At 42.3% G+C, this 21208-nt stretch overlaps 2 protein-coding genes across 2 annotated transcripts; both read left to right on the top strand.

The window, feature by feature from the left end:
• Positions 1-3375: 3375 nt before the first annotated feature.
• Positions 3376-4895, top strand: LOC127770892 (chitinase 4). Its single transcript, XM_052296666.1, has 2 exons — positions 3376-3726; positions 4182-4895. The coding sequence occupies exons 1-2, from the start codon at positions 3444-3446 to the stop codon at positions 4586-4588; spliced, it is 690 nt and encodes a 229-aa protein (XP_052152626.1). The 5' UTR covers positions 3376-3443; the 3' UTR covers positions 4589-4895.
• Positions 4896-10143: 5248 nt separating this feature from the next.
• Positions 10144-13745, top strand: LOC127770887 (uncharacterized). Its single transcript, XM_052296660.1, has 4 exons — positions 10144-10394; positions 11019-11290; positions 12028-12264; positions 13040-13745. Exons 1-4 carry the CDS (start codon positions 10163-10165, stop codon positions 13310-13312), a joined length of 1014 nt encoding a protein of 337 aa, XP_052152620.1. The 5' UTR covers positions 10144-10162; the 3' UTR covers positions 13313-13745.
• Positions 13746-21208: the final 7463 nt, after the last annotated feature.

Below are 21208 nucleotides of genomic sequence, written 5' to 3'. Positions count from 1 at the left end.
TTGTTTGATCCTTCCATGCCAACACGCCGAGGGGAATAGGTAACTCGTAAACGAACACAAGCTGTGGGCTTCAATTATCAAAAAAGAAAGGAAAAAGTCCACTTTGACTCCCTTAAAAGTAGGCCGAATCTAATTCGTACCCCTCAACTATAAAACCGGATAGAACGACTCCCTAAACTATTGAAACCATGCAATTTGACTCTCTCAGCGGTTTTGGAGGGTGGTTTTGCTGATGTGCCGCTGATGTGGCGATGTTAAGCTGGTCATCGTCCTACGTGGCGCTTACGTGGCATTAGAATTATATATATATATATATATATATATATATATATATATATATATATATATATATATATATATAGTGGGACCCACAGACATTTGGGGCCCACGTATCATCCTCTCTCTCCGACCCTTCTACCTCCTCCCTCTCTTCCTTATCTCTCTTTTCTTATCCCCTTCGGCTGCGGCGGTGACGGGCGGGATGATGGGTGCTGGAGCTGTGGCGGCGGCGAGCGGGCGAGGGCTGGAGCGGTGGCAACGGCGGGCAGGTTGCAAATTCAACCGTGCGGCATCTTGGATGACGACGATGATGCTGGCAAGTAGCAACAATCTCACAGTGAACAACGCAAGCTGATTAATGCAGTTCTCCACTCCAATGATCCAATCCAAACAAACTGTCAATTTCACACATAGAACACATGCACGTGCACCTCGATCGATCGAGCAGCTAGCTGCCTTACCTACGACCGAGTGTGGTGGCGGCGCGCCGCCGCCGGCCGCCACGCAGAGATGGCGCAAAGCGGCCACTTGTGCCAGCAGAAGAAAAAGGCATGGCCGTACGACCCCACCAGCTCCATGCCGTCCGCTTTCATCCGCGCCGCCCACTGCCGCGCCCGCTCGTGCCGCTCCACCAGCTCCACCCCCTCGCACGCCACCACGCCACGAATCTCCTCCCCGAGCAGCACGCGCTCCTCTCTTGGTGCTTGTGCTCCCCTCGTTTGCAGGATGACCCAGGTGCGGCGCCGGCTCCGGCGGATTACCCGATCCCCCACCCTCGAGTGCGGCCAACCCCGAGTTTCCGACATGGTTCATGGCTCGCGCAGGCGGTAATCTATGATGAGAGTGGACGCCGGCGGCCGACGGCGTGCGATATGGAGGTTGCGCGCGGGAAGAGGCGAAATGCGATGCAGGGATTAGGGATTTTGGGGAGCCAAGGAAGAGGAGGGGAATCGGCCGACACCCCGCTCCGGCCCTCGCCAGCTCGCCGCAGCCGCCACTCCAGTACACGTCGCTTCCATAGCCAAGGGGATAAGAAAAGAGAGAGATAAGGAAGGAGAGGGAGGAGGAAGAAGGGTTGGAGAGAAAGAGAGGTTGATATGGCTGTGGGTCCCACAAGTATTTTTCCTATGTGAATGATATAAAAGGTCCCACATATATATTTTTAATTCTAATGCCACGTAAGCGCCATGTAGGACGAAGATTAGGTCAACATCGCCACATCAGCGCCACGTCAGCAAAACCATTCTCCAAAACCGCTGAGGGAGTCAAATTGCACTGGTTTCAATAGTTGGGGGAGTCGTTTTATCCGGTTTTCTGGTTGAGGGGTATGAATCAGATTCGGTCTATTTTTAAGGGAGTCAAAGTGGACTTTTTCCAAAAAGAAAAGAAAAAGGTCCTAATTAGTTGGGCCTTATTTGGGCTGTCCGAACACTTGCATCATGATAATTGTGGGCCTGTGGCCCGTGACAATAGAGGGACCCTTACACGTAATTAATCATTTCTCCGACCCAAGTGCTTCCAAGTTTTTCGCTGATTCAATTTAGTGCACAAAATTAAATTTCAGTTGAGCATCTGCGTTTTCACTGCCCTGACTCTCTCATATTGCGGGTGCGGCCAAACGTGGTCCGTCAATCCGTGCATGGCCTTGTATGAACTAACAAAGGACGTATTACGTATAGTCTAGCGAATATACGATGAGTCCAAAATATATCATCAAAGAATTTGTCCTGGGATAAGGTTTCTCTTAATAAGAAAAGAAAAATCTCAAAACACTTTGATGTCATTGATTTGGACTCAGAAAATCCAGACCGGACAGGCGGACACTACTACTTTGCTTACGAAAGAACTGAAAGAGGCAAAAGAAAGAGTTTAATTTTCTTACGGAGAGTGGATTTTCAAACTCTTTGTTTGTATGTCACTCAAACGGTCACAAAAAATTAAAAAATTTTAAGAAGATATATTAATATGGGATATATCAATCTACAAATATACAAGTTAAAATTTAGCTTCTACATGTCGCAACGGAAAAACAAATTTGACTGTGAATGTACGTTAACTAGCTAATGTTCAATTTGTTTTCTTTTGTTGCGAGATGTAGAAATTGAATTTCAACTTGCATAGTTTGTGTAGTGATATATCTCATATTAATATATCTTCTTAATTTTTTTATTTTTTTTCATAACCATTTGAGTAACATGCAAACAACGAGTAGACGTATTAAGAGTTTAGAATACTTTCCCTTTTCTTACGAAAGAACTGGAAGAGGCAAAAGAAAGAATTTATTTTTTTAGAATCATAGTACAAACACAGACACTCACAACACGCGTACGTTATCTACAGCTGAAAAAATAATGAGCTATAAATATGAACAGCCATGTCAAGTTTAAAATTTAACCCGAATAGGCTGCTGGTTACACCACAATGAATCTAATGAGTTATAAGCTATCTCACTTTACAAAGAGTTTAATTGTTAGAGTACATTTTTTTCTATCATGCATACAGAAAATTATTAACACGCAAGTAATCACTATTTACAATCTACAGATACCACTAAATTCCGTGGTTCACGGCTGGAACGGTGGATGCATGCCGCAAGGCAGCCTCTCGACTTTCGGTCTAATCCTGACACATGCACCATGTACATCTGCTCTTTGTTTTTTTGTCAATTGGGCATGGAATTCTTTTTATCATTCCGGTCGACAGTTGAATATGACGGCCACCATAAACCTTCATATGGAACTACACCAATATACGGCTACGTGGCAAGGAAAAATCCCCCGAAAGGATGACTTTCTCTTGCCAGCACTGCGCGACTTCGCATGGAATTCCACCGGGTAGACAGGTACCGGGTCGCAAACTTCCAGATTTAACTCTCTCCATTTTGGTGGTGCACTTGCGGTTCCCAGCTGCGGCGGCAACGGCTCGTGTCCTATGACTCCCTAAGTGTTGGAATATGCGGTGATTCTCGACTGATCTGCCTAGTCGCATGTACACGGCGGATGCCGTAGCGCTAGCTCGAGAACACGCTAGCTACTACTAGTAGTTCTCTCGCCCTATAAAAGCCGGACGCATGACCATGCAACACATCTCATCGACCATCACCTCTCCCACACGGGGCGTACGTGCTAAGCTGCAGCACAACCCAAAGCCATATATCTCTGATAATGGCGAACTCACCGACGCTGACAATGCTGGTGTTCCTAGCTATTGGGCTATCTCTCGTCCTCTCCGCAGCCAGCGTGTCTGTGGAGAGCGTGGTCACCGAGGCGTTCTTCAACGGGATCAAGAACCAGGCCCCGAACGGCTGCGCCGGTAAGAGCTTCTACACACGGCAATCGTTCCTGAACGCCGCCCGCTCCTACTCGGGCTTCGCCAATGACCGCACCAACGACGACTCCAAGCGCGAGATCGCTGCCTTCTTCGCGCATGTCACACACGAGACTGGACGTAAGCAAAATATACTACTCCTACATGTATATACCGGAAAGTGTTTTCCCGTCGAGGAGATGTACTCTTATTTCTTGCATGTCACTAGAAAAAAAGTTAACAATAAAAATTTATACTCCACTGTATATATATTTAAATTCAAATTTGGCTTTCATATGTCGATCGTAACAAAAATAATAAATATAATTGATTAATGTCATATACTAGTTTCAGTTTATTTTTTCCGCTTACACAAGTTGAATTTAACCTTATATATTTGTGAAGTGATATATTTCATACTAATATATCTTGTCAATTTTTTTTAAAAAAAATAACCATTTAGGTGATTTAGGTGATAAACAAGAAACAAGGAATGTTTTCTAGATGGACAAAAGTTAATCTCCTATATGTACATATAGTAGTATGCATGCGTGTAATCTGGTATGAAACTAACGATGATGATAATTCACTGGCAGATATGTGCTACATCAATGAGATAAATGGGGCAAACATGGACTATTGTGACAAGAGCAACAAACAGTGGCCGTGCCAGCCGGGCAAGAAGTACTACGGACGCGGGCCGCTGCAGATCTCATGGAACTTCAACTACGGGCCGGCGGGAAAGAACATCGGGTTCGACGGGCTAAGGGACCCAGACAAGGTGGCGCAGGACCCGACAATCTCTTTCAAGACGGCCCTCTGGTTCTGGATGAACAACGTGCACCAGGTGATGTCGCAGGGGTTTGGCGCCACCATCCGGGCCATCAACGGTGCGCTCGAGTGCAACGGCAAGAACCCCGGTGCCGTCAACGCAAGGGTAAACTACTACAAGGACTACTGCCGCCAGTTCGGCGTCAGCCCGGGGGGCAACCTCTACTGTTGAGTTGCATGCACACGCTGCTCGGCTCATCGTGATCGACTGAATAATGAACAGAGTAATAATAATGAATAAAACGTTTGGTGCGTACGTACATTGCATACGTGCACGGTACGTACATGCTGGAAGCTAAGTGACGTCAAAGAGTTTAGTACTAAAAAGTGATCTTTCTATTTGATGTTACTATATCTTAGGGCGGAGTAAGTACAAATGTGTAGTAAGAAATAAAATGTTAGGATCGCGGGATCGAAAGATGAGTAAACATGTGTACCGGTGGACCACTTAAATAATTATTTCTCCAACCAAGTACTTTCATGCTTTTCCATGATCAATTCAATACGTAAAAATTTTATGTTGAGCGTCTATGTCGCCCTCTATAGCAGGGTTTCTCTATTGTCTCACCGTTCATAAGAAAGAAGTTTATTTTGTCTCCCTCAAATACGACTCAATCTAATCTGTATCTCTCAATGACAAAACTAGATATAATCTCTCAACTAAAACATATCATTTTGCGTCAACGAGTGGTTTTAAATATGGTTTATGACACTTGCATGATATTGCAGTAAATAACTTCTTTTTCATATTGATGTGGCACTTACTTGATATAATTCTTTAAAAAAATGTGAGACACATGCGTCGGTCACATGAAAATTCTAAAAAAGGAAACACAACCACCGCTAAGGCATCCTCATGAGGAGTAGCATCTCGCAGCTAAGCCGCTGCTCCTGCAACTGAAATAGGTAGGATCGATCCACTTATCTTGTTCTTGAATGCGTCCTCACAAATGAAAAAAAAATCCTGCAAAGATTATAACATGTTCAACAGCAGCCAATCATCCCATCTTGTTGCAACCTGCAAGAGATCATCAACATTAATCTCTTCATGCCTATTCCCCAAATCCAGAACATGCCCTGCACCTATCAAAAAGGTTCTTGCGTCCTGTAAGAACGCGTAATGGTAGGTGGGTGAGTGCATGTCTGTCTATGTGGACTGAGTGGCGGATGAGGACACCGTGTGGCAGGAGGAGGAGGAGGGGCAGAGTCGCTGAATATGATCTAGACGACGTGACCGATGGTATTATAGCGGTGTATGAAGGAAGCCGAGGAGGCCACCAGCTCACCACCAATTTACGAGGAAGATGTATAATCATACCTATAAGTGTGTTTCCTTCTAATACATGCCCAACGAAGTAGAACCATCAGCAGATCCTTGACCTACGCATGCACTCACGTTTGTAACATTTATGTGCACCAAATTTAAATTTGGTGGATAGAGTCGTGCACCACGGGCTTGTTCACTTTGATACCATTTTCAACCATACCATTTTTAGCAAAGTTGCAAAAAAATATCTACATTTAGTTTGTTGCCAAATTTGGTCAATACATAAGAAATCCTGCAAAAATTTTGGCAATATTGTCATCTTGCCAAAATTTTGGCATTGCCAAAACTTGATAAGATTTGTTTTGGTTACAATCTAAACAGGCCCCACGACTACCATTAATGCTTTCCCTTGTAAAGTACAACGTGATCGAGCATACTCTACACATCACTAGTACGTGCACCCACTGTTGAAGCTAGCTAATTTCATAAACACAAACTTAAGCTATGCATGATGACCTAGTTTTACTTAACAGAACAAAGGTGGTAATGCATTGATCGGTGCTCGATGAAATCATGAGTGCCACCTTTAGTCGTGGATGTAGTGGTCGATGTGGTGTGGTAGCAAGATGCCGATGAGGTTGAGTGCGTCGGAGCAGAAGAGAATTGCCATGTGGTGGAGCTCCCTTCAGCATGTCTTTGGATTGATGTTCTTAGTGTTAAGTTTTAGGGAGTAGATACCATATGTAAGTCGTCCATTTGGATGATTGGATCACCACAAGAAACTTAATATTAGCTTTTAACAAAATGCTAGGAGCTCAGATCGATTTATATGTTGTTGGGCCGTTCTTTTGAGCTAAGAGATGATAAATTATTATTATAAGGACACTTCCTAAGTTATTATCTTCATCAGCATTTCTTAAAGAACTTTTTAAAACCAACATTTCTAATAATTTAATTATTTATTTATGCTCTCGAATAATTGTCATATATAAACTCAAATTCAGCTAGGAGTATTAACCATCATCCGTCAGCACTTTCAAACGGCATGTACCCAGTGATTACTGGGTGTTGAACTATGAGGCTGGCAACCAATGAATTTCCACATGCATGGAAGCGTATGGTGCACGTAGTTTGCCTATAACTTAATAAGTAAGGACTTGGGTTTACCATAGTATATGGATTATCCCTTTCTCCTTTGCCATGTCAAAGAAGATGTTTCCGCCTATATTTCTACTAATATAATCTCCATTAAAGATAGACAAACATTTTTATCCGTGAAAATATTCAATATCGGACGACTAGGGATAACTACAACTTGGACGTTTAATTACATGACTGCCGCTACTTGGTAATTGCAAAGTACGGACGCGTACGATTGATCACAGTAGAGGTGTACTCCATCTATCCTATAAAAAAGTTAATCTAGTACCAAATGTGATATATCTTAAAACCTATGAATCTGGGGTATTCAGATTTGTAGTACTAATTAAGATGTACCCCTCCATTCAAAAGTATAAGACCTACTCCCTTCATCTACTTTTGATAGTCATATTTTCAAATATAAAAAATTTATTTTTGATAGGCATATTTCAATTCAACAACCTATAATCTTAATGACTTTCTTGTATTTAATGCACGACTCTCCATTCTTCCACACAAGATTGGCTATATGGGTATCGAGAAATGTAAACATTAATGAATCGCTTGTTTACAAGAAATGACTAGTAGCATATTTAAATAGATGATAAGTAGAATTACTTATCCTTGGTCTGTGTGTCAAGATGAAATATGACTATCAAAAATGGATAGAGGGAGTATTTCTTTTTGCACAAAGACCAAGAAGTAATAAATTCATTCACCATGTGATAACACCAATGAATATGTAACCAATAAGTACTAAAATAGCTTTTTGATTCCGATCAACAATTTAATTTAGCACATAGTGACTATAAATAGGACTTAAACTTTTAGAAAAAAACTAAAGAATGAAATAGGTTTTAGACTTAATTAATAAGCTGATTTTTATGGGACGGATGAAGCAGCATATAATGACATCTCGCCAATCTAGATAGGATGCGCCCACGTACGGAGAGATTTTCCACAGCGTACAGCCTACGTGCCTATCTGGCTATCCATAGCAGCTTCGCAAGCGTATAGCTCCACGGACGGATACGAATGATTTATTAATTACGCAGCTGCAAGTCAAGATATTGTCATTGATCTCAAACGTGCTCCTGCACTCCAGCTGCCTATATAAACCACCCGTTCTCCCAATCTCCCATGCAGCTAGCAAGCGAGCAAATTAAACACAACACACAAAACAGCAGGACGTACGTAGCTATTGCTAGCTAGCTAGCCCAGCCAAGCACCGATCGATCGAACTGATGGCGGCCAAGGTGGCGACTATGTTGGCTCTGGTGTTGGGCCTCGCGCGCGCTCCTCCTCTCCTCCGTCGGCCCGGCGGCCGCGCAGAACTGCGGCTGCGCGGCGAACTTGTGCTGCAGCCAGTATGGTTACTGTGGCCTGGGCGGCGATTACTGTGGCATGGGGTGCCAGTCCGGGCCGTGCTACAACAGCAACGTTAACGGTGTCGGCGGGGGCAGAAAGGCCGGCGTTGGCGCCATGGAGAACAACAACCTCAACAACTAGCTAGGCGATCCGCCGTCTGCGCCGGTCAGTTACTAAGGATAAATAAACAGCCGACGCGCAGCCTACTCTCTATGAACACAACCAGCAAATAAGGTGTTGTAATACCACTACTCCGCCACCACCTAGTACTATGTGTATGCGATCTCTCGATCGATCGATCGTGTATCCTCTAGAAGGAAATAAATCGAGGGACTAAGTAAAGTAAATATAATAACTGAAGATAAACTCTCGTGTATTGGTACGGTGTATGTGGTGCATGCCTCAGTCAGTGCTAGCTCGCGTGCATATGCTGCAGGGAGCCATGGACGAGGCAAATTATCGTTCCATGCCAACACGACGACGTACGTACCGCTCCCTGGACTGGAGAATCTCGTCGTAAACGTATTCGAGATCGCAGAGGTCATTTTTAAGTGCGAACTGCGCGCAACTTTCGTTCTGAGATCGATGAAAGATAGAAGGAAAAATTAATTCCGCAAAATAATATGAAATGAAAAGTTAATACTTCATCTACTAATAATATTCATTGATTTAGCAATATCAAATATAACTCGGTTTCTCAAAACAAAAAAAAAAGAATCTTCAAATTTGAATCGATTCACGGGAGAAAGAGATCCCTCAGCCACAGTAATAATGAGTACCAAAACTTCTTTGAAAACAGCTCCAGATCTAGATCATGTCCATGCTAGATTTCAAATTTGTATGTTAAATTATAGTTTTTAAAATTTTACGTTGTTTTAAATGGAAACAAAATTATCATCCAAATGCTGTCAATATAGTCTCAGATCGATTTGTTTGAAAAAATAAAACCAAGGTGTACCGCGTTAGATCAAATTTGCTTACATGGATTATTTTGGTTTGGGTTCACACGGGTTAGCCAAGTTATTATATCGAAACGGGCAATTTATAAGTTGGTGTACCTATTTGTACCCATCACGCAAGTTTATGTACTATGAACACAGTTTACTCTATACGCAAACTACAAAATTTCAAAACACAATAATACAAGGTAACTACACCACCGTCCATCAACACAACCACACCCTTTACAAGCCATTCACCAGTGTATGAGAGACCACCAAAAAGGTAAAGAGAGAGCTATAACCTCAAGGACCATTATTTCTCCCCGCAAAAAAGGATCATTATTTCAAATAACATCGTCATGATCAACTCCACCCAAACAACGATGACATGGGCACGGAACTCATGGCCAAACATATCCCATGTATCAAACTGCCAAAACAAGATGACTAGGGGACCAACATTAGATGATCCACCATGACCACCGTCAAAGACAAAGATAATGAAAGATGGATGAGAAAAAAAAAACTAAGGAGCCACCTCCCTTTGTGTGTACAACTGTACATATACATCAGTACATCGCCATCGTATCTCTACTAATTAAAAGAGTCGTCCTCCCCTACCTCCACATAAAAACCTACCTTGAAAACTGAATTTTTTTTTTAAAAAAAAGGCAATAGCCCACTGGACCCAAATCCTCCTAAATAAAAGAACCGTTGCAACGCACGGGCCTATAAGTAGTCCAAACAAAATCAGAGATTTCTTTTCTTTTTCTTTTAGAATAAGTTCGCCAGAGGTCCCTCAACTTAACACCGAGATTTTTTGATATTTCTTAACCACAAAATCAGAAATGTGTACCCCTAAACTCACTTAAACCGTTCAAAGGTGGTTCCATGGCAGTATTTTTGCCAGTTTACTGACGTGGCATCTGATTCAGAAAAAAAAATAAAAACTTCTTTTTCTTTTAGGGAGAGGAAGGCCTAAGTTGGGTACCAAGGTACCAAACACAAACACGAGTCGTGGCCTTGGCCCATGATAATCGAGGGACCCGCAGCGGATGAGGAGAAAACACACAAGTCAATCCCCCGATTCCACCTCCGTAATCCCCGTTACCGCCGTGGTCGGAGCCGCCGAGCGCCGCCGTCGCGCCTCCCTCCACCGTCTTCCCACGCCGCCGCGCGACGGCTGCGGCGGTCGTCTTCCCCATTCGTCCCATCGATCCTCCTCCGGCTCAGTTCCACAGAAGCGCCACCTCATCACGAAGGTAATTCTTCTCTCGGAAAAGCACTTTCTCCTTCCGCCATATTTAGCCGGTGTAGACGGGAGAGATCCATCCGGACTTGTCCAATCTGTCCTGTTTGCTGCGGATTCTGTTTGGTAATTGATGTACTCCCTCCGTTTCACAATGTAACTCAGAAACGGAGGGAGTATTTACTAGTAACTAGCTGCTTATTTGAAAGGGAAAAAAAAGTTGAAGCTGATCCCCTATGCCGCATGTTAGGGCCCGCCCCTTTGGCGATTTAGTGCTATTTTTGCTTTAATTCGCTTTTGTTGTTTGCATTGGATTGGAATTTTAACTCTGTAGTCTTCACATCATCTCAGCCAATGCTCTCCCTTGGGACTTAACTCTGCTGAATAGTGGATTTTTTTTTTCCATTCGAGAACCCTTGCACACAACTCCCATGTCATGATTGAGGACATACACTGCTATATACATTTACCTCCTATATCAGACTAGCATCAGGGGATAGATTCAGCTTGTTTTTTTACTTTTTTCTGTAGAAGATTTGTCACTTCTGATGAATTATCCTGAACAACGACTGCATTCTTCCATCTAATTCGGTATGCACTTACATTTCCTATTTTAATTCTGCATATTTGTCCCCAGGCAATTTTACAGTTCGAACATTAGGAAGCATGAGCTATTTCCAGGCTACAACATACAAGCCTCATAATGGGATCATTGTGGACAAGGTAGCAATAGGTCTTGGGAGTACTTGCAAATTGCTTCATGAAAGGGCCAAATGTTCGTATTCCAATAGATTCATCAAGCTTCAAGAGCAAGTATACCCAAGGCTTCTTCTTGTTGCTGCTTGCCATAACAGGATTGGTCCTGTGTATGCCTCAAGTGGGAAAGGAAACTCTGAGCGTGTCAATGATGTATGTTGCTCTTGTTGCTTTCATTGATCACTTACCTTCCATGAATTTATCTTTCTAATTTTTATCACTTTTAGCTGTCACCACGGAAATTCACAGTTGTATCAGAGTATTTATTTCTTTACTATTCTCTGCTTGATGTAATTCAAGCTGCCAAGCCTTTTCTTGCTTATGTTATACTTTTTGCATTTGAAATGATAATAGAAATTTTGAGTGATTGTTCATGTCATGGGAAATAAGGGTTTGCCTTGTCATTTCATTTCATATCAAAATTATAAGTTGCTCCTGTAGGACCCAGAGAGCAGCTTAATAGAGAGAAGTAGCAGTGAGGGCGCTAAGATGAAGGAAAAGGCTGAATGCCATAGGAACTTCTCGATGAATAATTCACTTACTTCGTTGCTGCTGATTCGACAGTGGTGGATCATAGCTCAAAGAACAAGCTCTTGTTGTAATCATGCCTTGGTTTTCGCGGGAGGGGGAGGGGGGGGTTGTTAAATTTGATTTGGTTGTGTGCTCTGTTGGAGTTTTTCTGATAAGACAGTGAAGGAAAAGTTTAGTTTCTTCAGGGAAGTATGATAAGAAATAAGCATATAGTATAAAATGCTGTGTCACAACTATATGTTTGATTGGATTTCATGCATCAGACAATTTATATGACGGAGCTATTTTTTTAGTTCATTAAGGTTGCACGCACATGATCTATAGAACCATGAGCTAAATTTGTTGTTGCTTTCTTTTAGCCCTTCTCCATGGAATCTTTGAACAAAGCTATAGCTGGAACTAAAAAGCAATGGCCCATACAAGATATGCTGATAGATCAAATTTCTAAGATTAGAGGGTCTGGCTCTGGTGGAAATGGTGGTGGTAATAAAAACAGTCATGAAGGCAGTGGTGGTGGCTCAGAGGACGAATCTTTGACGGAGTCATTATATGAAATGGTCCAAGTTTTGTTGGCAACTATTGCCTTTATACTCATGGTAACTTCTGATTCATGTTTCGTTGTCGTTGTCCTTCATTCGGTAAATGCTGTACTATTGTATAGTGGTTGACATTGATGGAGTTCTATGTCTATACACCACTTTCCAATCTCTTATAATGGCTAGGCTACTGTGTTAAGCAAGCAGTTAGATTATCTTCTACGCTTCTAGGTGTTGTTTATTCATAAGGAGTGGAATATGTGCATTGATGTACTGGAAACATTATGTTTTCAGTGTTTAAGCATCCTTATTTACTTATGTAATTAGCTGACTTAGGATGTATAGCATGGATTATTGGAGCACAGAATAGTAAAATTTGCATTCGCCGTTTGAGTGTATAATGCTTACTTTTAAGCTTACAATACCACTCGTTTGGTTGCAGACTCATGCATTTATTATCACCGAGACTGTCCTTTTGTATTCACCAATAATTTTTTTTTACCTGTTTTGGCTTACATATAGTAAGTAAAAAAAAAAAGAAGGCATATAGTAAGTAAAAAGATGGTACTATCCATGGTGCTAGAATAGATTACCAGGGATTCTGAATGGTGTGACGTCAATAACATGGAAATTACCTCATTACCATATTCATTATTAATTGTCTAATTATTCGATAATTGTGCTTATGTTTGCCAAACAAGTAGTACACATATATTCCGTTTCCTCCTAAATATTCATGATATGAACATATTTATTTGCTTCTCTTGTTCATCAAAAATAACAGTCTCCTCACAGGCACTTTTTAAATCACTCCTTTATTTGCTCCATTGTGCAGTACATCCATATAATAAGAGGAGAGGAGTTATACTGCCTTGCGAGGGACTACACTAGATACCTGGTTACTGGTAAGAGAACTTCCAGACTGAAACGCGCCATGTTAAACTGGCACAATTTCTGTGAGGGCATCACCAACAAGGATAGCGTGCAAGAGTCAACATTTGAAAGATCAACTTCTGAACCAATGTGGTGGCAGCAGCCCCTAAAGTTTGTCCATCGCATTGAGGAACTTTACAGAGGCTATTTTCGCCCACATGCCCAGGAATCATAGTTCTGATGATTGAGGATCCCTTTGGACTCTTCTCAAGATTTCAGTGTATGTTGTAACCGTGCATAGGTAGGCACTAGTTGCATGGACGGTGCAGTGAAGCGCATGGAGGAAACTAGACGGTCTGTTCTTTACTGCATTCAGTTTTTCTTGCGTAGTGCAGCTGAATACTACGTTATATATTGTCTGTATTGTTCATTACAGAACATAAAGGAAGGTGATAGTTCGTCTGGACAATTTTGCCGTTTTTGAAACCTCGCTGCTATGATGTGATCGTCTGCCGGTCAGTTAGTTTCAGGTGACAACTTGAATGCTGCATCTGATTCATCATAACTACAAAGAGTACCAGCTATACCCAATGAATGCAGCAAAAAATGTACCTGTAAGCTGTGGTCACTGTAAGCTTTGTAAATTTTGTGTTCTATGTTTTGTCCAACTCCCCATGTTGGTTCTTTGTTGGCCTATCTGAGCTATCTAGAGTGATTTATGGGAGCAACTATTTCTTCCAACCTGGAACATGAAACATCCATCTTTGTCATTGTCGAGACGGGTGCAATTTTCTAATGGGATAAACTTGTCATCATTTTGCCGACGCGAGGAATAATCCAATCGCTTAAACCTGAATTTGACGACAGGGGTTGTACCTTCCTGATAAGCAATTCTGGCGGTTTGCTAAGTACTCCAGTCAGGAACACATACGATCAACCCAAGTAGTTCCGGTCAGTCCATAATTATTTGGAAATGGAAAGAACCAAACGAATACTTAGCTTGTCTTCTAATCAATCATAGTAGCTATAGTCGCCTAGTCATAAACAACAGATCAGGAGGCTCTTGAACCGTGATTCCCGGAGGAATGATCCGGCTGAAAGCAATGAGCCTGATTAGAGGACGTCGACCGGACGAACACAAGCTAAGCACATGGGATCAGAATCATCAGATCGCCCCCAAATGGGCCAAACTAATCACTCCATTTGCGTAGGCGTGTAGGCTTTGTGACTCGAGCTGGGCATGATTAGATTTAGCCACCCGCAGACACACGAGTACCCGACTAGTGTCCTGTCCTGAACTGGCTGAACAGCTGAACTGTCGTCTACCGCGACACAAATCGCGGCGCAGACGCAGAGATTAGAAGGTAGATTTGGTCAAGCCGCAATTGTATTGGTTTGATTACTCGCAGCCGAGATCGAGCTGAGCAACAGCCAATAGCGACATTTGTATATACCCGTTGAAGCTCGATGGCTTGATCAGTGGTTCAGCTGTTGTGCTACTATTACTCCTAGTACGTACTCCTCTGTAATCAACGTTTGACTATTCGTTTTATTTAATTTTTTTTAAAAAATATGAAAATATTTATATCATGCTTAAATGATGAGGACATCCTCCACTATTACCCGCTGGCAAAGACGTAAAAGTCGGACGACGACCGTGCGAGCCTCTGAATAATCCCACCTTGCTTAGCTTGGGAGGAGGAAGCCATCTTAAAAAGGAGAGTCACCCTTCCCCTATTGGACTAGTCTTTTAGGTAGATTGGGTCTTTCTCCGAGTGGATGTGCCTATGAACTGTTGGGGTCCGAGCAACCTGAAGTTATTGGACCTCGGCCAACCCCACCTAGGCCGGATTGTTATCATTAACAACCTGAAGTTATTGGACCTCGGCCAACCCCACCTGAGCCGGATTATTATCATTAAAGAACATTTGATGATGAATCAAGTCACAATAAAATAAATGATAATTACATAAAATTTTTTGAATAAGACGAATGGTCAAACGTTGGACAAAAAGTCAACGGCGTCATACATTAAAATATAATTACTACATTAGTTTATCGCTGTTCTGGAAAACCGTTGACATATGCCGAATTTCAGATATGCTAAGTAAGATGACCGTTTCACCCATGCAGGACAGCTCTAACGCGATGATGCACCGAGTAAACAAATTGCCGGTCATGCTGCCTTATAATTCATACATACACACGCAGGCACAAGTAACAAAAGTAGCGTACTGCGGCGCAGATGATTTAATCAGATACGGAGTACTACGAATGAAAACCCCAAGTGGGAGAAAAGAAATTACCAGCCCAGAGAAAGGGCGAGCAGGTTGCCCAGTAGGCCAGTAGGAGGAAAGCGAAGCGCGCGCGCTCGGCGACGAGGTAGACAAAGAGATAAAAATCTCTCTTTCGTTGGGTGACCCGTGCAAGGCGGTGGAAGCGCGTGGACCCCGTCCCGGCCCCGGCCCAGGGGCGAAACCGTCGCTTCGTGTGGACTCATGCATGGATGGCGTATTTGCCGTAGGCCCACGGCGCGCCGCGCGCGGCGAAAAGGATCGGGGAAAACGAGAACTGTTCGCGTCGCCGTCGCGGTGGTGGCGCGGACGGCGACGTCGCCCGCGCGGGCGGGGCTCGTGGATCCCTGTAGGCTGTAGCCGTAGGACAATCCTGCGCTGCGCTTCTCCGCGCGCAGCAGCCAAGTTGTCTACTAGGAATGCAATAAATTAAACTGCAGCTATTTAGTCTCTGTAGATGACGGCGATACTGGGATTTGGCACGACCGCACGACGGGCTGCCAGTGCGACGTCACAGTGGGTGCACTGCTCGATCATGTGAGGCGACCGAGCTGCATCCGCCGGCCCAAGTGAGCTAGCGACGACGTGAAATTCTCCATATGCTGAAACAGTGAAACTTGTTGTGACGTGCGTTATGTCATAGTAGTTGATACATTGTTTGATCGAAATTTTCAACTGTCTCTGCAGGATTATCGATCATGACAGGAGAACCTGATAGAAAGGAAAAAGTCACGGCGATTGAGCGGAGAATTGAAGATGCAATCCCGTTGGCCTTGTCAAGACAAGCGTCCTGCAGCCCAGTTAACCGACCAGTTCTAGATGTTTGAATAATTGAAAGAAAAGAAGGTTGACCCATTTATTAAAGTTGACGATTTTTTTTTCCGTGTTCGTAAGGGCTGCCCTTGGCCGTCTAGGCGTAAACACATTCTGCCGCCATATGTATGAACCAAATAGATCACAGTGTCATTCGTCCTATTTGGAGAACTAGCTAAAAGTTATTTTAAGAGCTATTTTTTTAGCACAAGGAAATAGTCCTCCAATAAAATCGCCCTAAGTTGTTTGAATCCAAGGGTTATCTTAAGATTATTTGGTCTTTAAGTTACCTTCCCATGGAGAGAGATAGAAAAGACTTTTTTTTTCAGTGGGCCCCACCCGAAATAGCCCCAATTAGCACCTCTCGGGTGGGATAGTTTTTTTGGATGGATTATTTTCAAATAGCCCTCAAATAGCTTACAATTTTGGATCTTTTTGGGTTATTTGAGGGAGGGCTAAAAAATATCCCTTTGACCCAAACAGGGCCAATGATGATTGAGAAGAGTTCAGGACTTCAGGCAGTGAGCATGATGCCATGACCTGGCATGATACCGCAACTGATACACCGGTACCGTGTTCTGAGCTCTGAGCCATAATGGATCCGGACCCTCCCCCCCTCCCTCCCTCCCTTCCTTGTGAAAATCCCTAGTTTCCTTAACGCCCACAAGCCATCGCCATCAAATCCCTATAGGCATCCAAGCACAAGCCCCAATATGTCACATAGAACTAAATAATGAGGTGAAGGAGAGAAGAAAGATGAGAGAGAAATAGTCACCTATCATGCAAGAGGTAGCCCCTACACAAACTTCAAAAAATATGTGAGAGTGTTAGAGATATTGAGTATTGTGTGGTAGAGGCAATCTATTAGTGTAGGTACAATAGCAGACTATTAGCTAGCTATAAACATATTTTAATGAGATAAAAGATGAGAGAGAAGAGCAGCGGCTACAGATCTGTAGCCAGCTGCAACACGGACTCCAAGACGCGGTGTGTGTATAACAAGTGGGACCATATATTAATAGTATAGTAAGCAATTGTTGTATGAATTGTCTATTAGATTGGCTATAGATGAATTGGAACTAGTAATGGGCTATACTATTAAACTTGCTCTTATACATGTTACCTCTTACTTTTATACACTATGTATGAAATTAGATGTGGTAATCACCTCTCCATAAAACTTGTCCTAAGTCCCTAACCCTTGTTGTGTCTTGATTACTTGCCTCCTCCTTTAATCTTCAACTGGCATGGTGGCCCGCGCAGATTGCGCAGCTAGCACATTATATTTTCTCTCATATAATAGCATATATGTTTTCTCATTATATTATTCAAATATATTAAAATGATAACATAATTTCAAATTTTGCAATAACTTTACAAAACTACTAATGTGTAATATTCATATTGTATTTTATATACGTGTTAGTTATTAATTATTTTTAATATCAAATTTTAGTCATTTGTAAATTATATATATTCCTATATAGACTCTAGACCCGTATTTTAATATTTATTTTTTTAATTCCGAATTTTCTGTAAATTGTATTTCTATATAGACTCTATGCTCTTCTTCCAATATTATTTATTTTTATTTCTGAATTTTTATTATTACTAATTGTATTTCTACGTGGACTCTAAACTCATATTTCAATATTCTTTAATTTTTAATTTCGAATTTCAGTTACTTCTAAATTGTATTCCTATATTGACTTTAAACTCTTCTTCCCATGTTTTTCTTAATTTTGAATTTTAATTATTTGTAAATTGTATTTTTTATAATGACTCTAAACTCTACTTTTAATTTTATTATGTTTATTCCAAATTTTAGTTAGTTTTAAATTCCTATATAGACTCTATACTCTACTTCTAATATTCCTTATTTTTTAATTCCGAATTTCTTTTTTTTTCTTAATTATATTTCTATATGGACTCTATACTCTACTTCTAATATTCCTTATTTTTAATTCCACATTTCAGTTATTTTCTAATTGTATTTCTATATGGACTCTATACTCTACTTCTAATATTCCATATTTTTAATTCCAAATTTCAGTTATTTCCTAATTGTATTTCTATATGGACTCTATACTCTACTTCTAATATTCCTTATTTTTAATTCCAAATTTCAGTTATTTCCTAATTGTATTTCTATATGGACTCTAGTCTCCTCTTCTAATATTCCTTATTTTTTAATTCCGAATTTCAACTATTTCGAAATTGTATTTCTATATGGACTCTAGTCTCCTCTTCTAATATTACTTATTTTTAATTCCGAAATTTTAACTATTTCTAAATTGTATTTCTGTATGGACTCTGCTTTTTCTTTTTCTCCGATTAATGTGAAAATTTCTAGGCTATGAGAGCGAACGTAGAGGCTTATTTTTTTATTTCTTTAATAATATAATAGATTTACCGTGTCCCAGTTGCTTCGATTCGACATCTGATAAATCAAGTCCTTTAACTTTGCCGCCGCGATGGATGTGTGCTCGAGATCGCCAACTGTGACTTGGCCTTTTGGTACATAGGGACTTGTTTACTGAATTACTCCCTTCGTCCCTAAATATTTGATACATTTGATTCTTTTAAACATGTTTAACCGTTTGTCTTATTCAAAAACTTTTGTGAAATATGTAAAACTATATGTATATATAAAAGTATATTTAACAATGAATCAAATGATAGGAAAAGAATTAATAATTATTTATTTTTTTAATAAGACGAACGATCAAACATGTTTAAAATGGTTATGGGTGTCAATATTTAAGTACAGAAGGAGTATTTAACCGTTGTATGTGTATGCGTTGTGGTGACAAGTATATATGCTATATTCACGAATGGTTGAAATCGTATATAAAACATGTTTGAAAATGGTGTATTGAATCCATAGTGGCTCCACATTGGCATGTGGAAGAGGGTCAACGACCGTTTGGACGTACCAGTGATGGACACCAAACTAAATTAGGAGACTAGTTCTGTATTTTAGGAGTAAATGCACCCAAGTGAACAATTTAAGGTGCTAATTATATAATTGTGACTACGGAGTGTCTGTACAAACGAATAAGCTATGATGAGAAACCAGCTACGCACTTTAATCTTTTATGGAAAAAAGACATAAATATTAAGGAATGATCTAATATCAAATAATTACGGCACCCGTAATGATTATCTATAGGCTCTCTGCAAGATATCATTGTCAGCAAATTTTCTTACTTGAAAGAGATTAAATGAAGAGAGAGACCAAAACTATCTACTAACCTAGAGATAGTCTATAGAGAAAAATGAGGCAATGGATTAGAGAGCTATAGATACCCATGTAGACATACTATTGAGGTGGTTTACTATTAATCTAGTCTATTGTTGAGATGTACATGTTTTATAGAGAACACATTACTTTACCATTGCGGGTGCTCTTAGAAGCAGTGAGGCTTCGACATCGTCTAGTACACCACCTTGTGATGCTAGCGGAGAGATCTCTAGACGTTTATCTGAAAATTATCTTTTTTTTTACAAACCTCCCGAATCTAAGCGACTATACCAAAGTGTCAATCACATTCGATTTTCTCCTGGCCTGTGTTTTAAATTCGGCATTTTCAACTTCTAAAGATGCATACTCCATCAATCAAACTAAAGCAACAAAAAGGGCAGTCCAAAGTTCAAACAGACGTACTCTCGCGTCTCGCCGGGATTCTCCTCTTCTCACGACGTCCATACATTCTTTTCCATCGCATTGCAGTTTTACCTCCACGGGCCTTTTGACACCTTTTTCCTCTCTTCTTTTATCACGTGTCGACCAACGGGCTACGTGTGTGCCATACAAGGAAAAAGAAGAAAAAAATGTTCGATCGCGCCAAAAGAGAAGGGATAGATATGTGCACGCCTTTCCTCCACAAGCCCGATCGAACCAGACCAGTACGCCCACACTCCAAACCAGCAGCAACCCCGCGTATATACGTGCCGTGCCGCTACTTTGACAAAAGTGACACGCAACACCTGCACTGCCTAGCCACTACCTTACCTATACGAGCTATCCCCCTTGTCGATACCTCACTGTACTGCATGCGCATGCATCCCCGTGTTTTTCCCCCCCCGGCCGCGCGGGCGGCTAGCTCGTCCCCGTGCCGAAGCCGAGGCGCACGCATCCAAAACCGATCCCCCACCCCACCCGCACGAACGCCACGAGATGCGCATGCGCGGCGTCGCGGGGGCGCGTGAGATCGTCACGACGCGCGCGCGAGCGGGCGGCGGAGACACAAGGGCCACAAGGCGCCAGGCAACGATCGAGCCGGTTCGCGGCTTGGCTTTGGCTCCGCGCGCGGTCGCGGGCGCGCGAACGGACGCGCGTCGCGTTCGATATCTCTGTGGGTGAAAGGTGAAGTGAAGCGGATGCATATGGGCGTCACACACCTCCAGGGGGCGGGCTGTGTGGTGTGGCCCCCGGCCTCCGGCCCCCGGCCCCCGCGGCGCGCGTCCCTGTCTCGCGCTTCCTCTCTCTCCCCCTCTCCGTTCTGGATATGAGCTGTCATGGAAACCGATGCGGCCAGAAAACAAAAAAAAGGGCGAGAGGAAAAGGAGAGCTGAAACAAAAACCGCTAGGCGCACACGCGTACGTGTACATGGGGCTTGCTGCTGCGTGGGCGCGTCCGTTGCTTGCTTGCATGCACGCATGCCGTGGCCGTAGCGCGATGAGCTGTGCGTACAGTGCACGTCCGGCGAGCGGCGGGTAGGTGCATGCGTGGCTGTGACCCTCGTCACGGTATCATGCCACATCACCTTCGGTTTGTCCGGTCCGTGTAGCCTTGGGGCGGTGCGGCTAGCCATTTGACAAGAAAACCAAAACCACTTCTCGTTTCCTCGATCACCATACGCGTACAAATACAAATTCAGGTAGAGTAGTATACTGTACGTCTACACCTCTCTGCATAGAGTACTCTTTTCCTTGTCTTAGAAAAAGGGGAAAATCTATCTGCGAGGCTGCAAACGCCCCCCTGGCCAGCAGCCTCTCTCTGTGTATATAAATGCCCTAC

This window comes from Oryza glaberrima, chromosome 4 (genome assembly GCF_000147395.1).
Source record: "Oryza glaberrima chromosome 4, OglaRS2, whole genome shotgun sequence".
In the NCBI taxonomy this organism is placed as follows: Eukaryota; Viridiplantae; Streptophyta; class Magnoliopsida; order Poales; family Poaceae; genus Oryza; species Oryza glaberrima.
The sequence above is the reverse complement of the archived record's forward strand: the minus strand, read 5'-3'. Positions and strand labels throughout refer to the sequence as shown.

Coding starts and splice junctions, on each gene's coding strand:
- LOC127770892 (XM_052296666.1), top strand. CDS start 3,444: ATGGCGAACTCACCGACGCTGACAATGCTGGTGTTCCTAGCTATTGGG. Junction 3,727..4,181: donor TGTCACACACGAGACTGGAC/GTAAGCAAAATA, acceptor ATTCACTGGCAG/ATATGTGCTACATCAATGAG.
- LOC127770887 (XM_052296660.1), top strand. CDS start 10,163: ATGATAATCGAGGGACCCGCAGCGGATGAGGAGAAAACACACAAGTCA. Junction 10,395..11,018: donor AGCGCCACCTCATCACGAAG/GTAATTCTTCTC, acceptor ATTTGTCCCCAG/GCAATTTTACAGTTCGAACA. Junction 12,265..13,039: donor CTATTGCCTTTATACTCATG/GTAACTTCTGAT, acceptor TCCATTGTGCAG/TACATCCATATAATAAGAGG.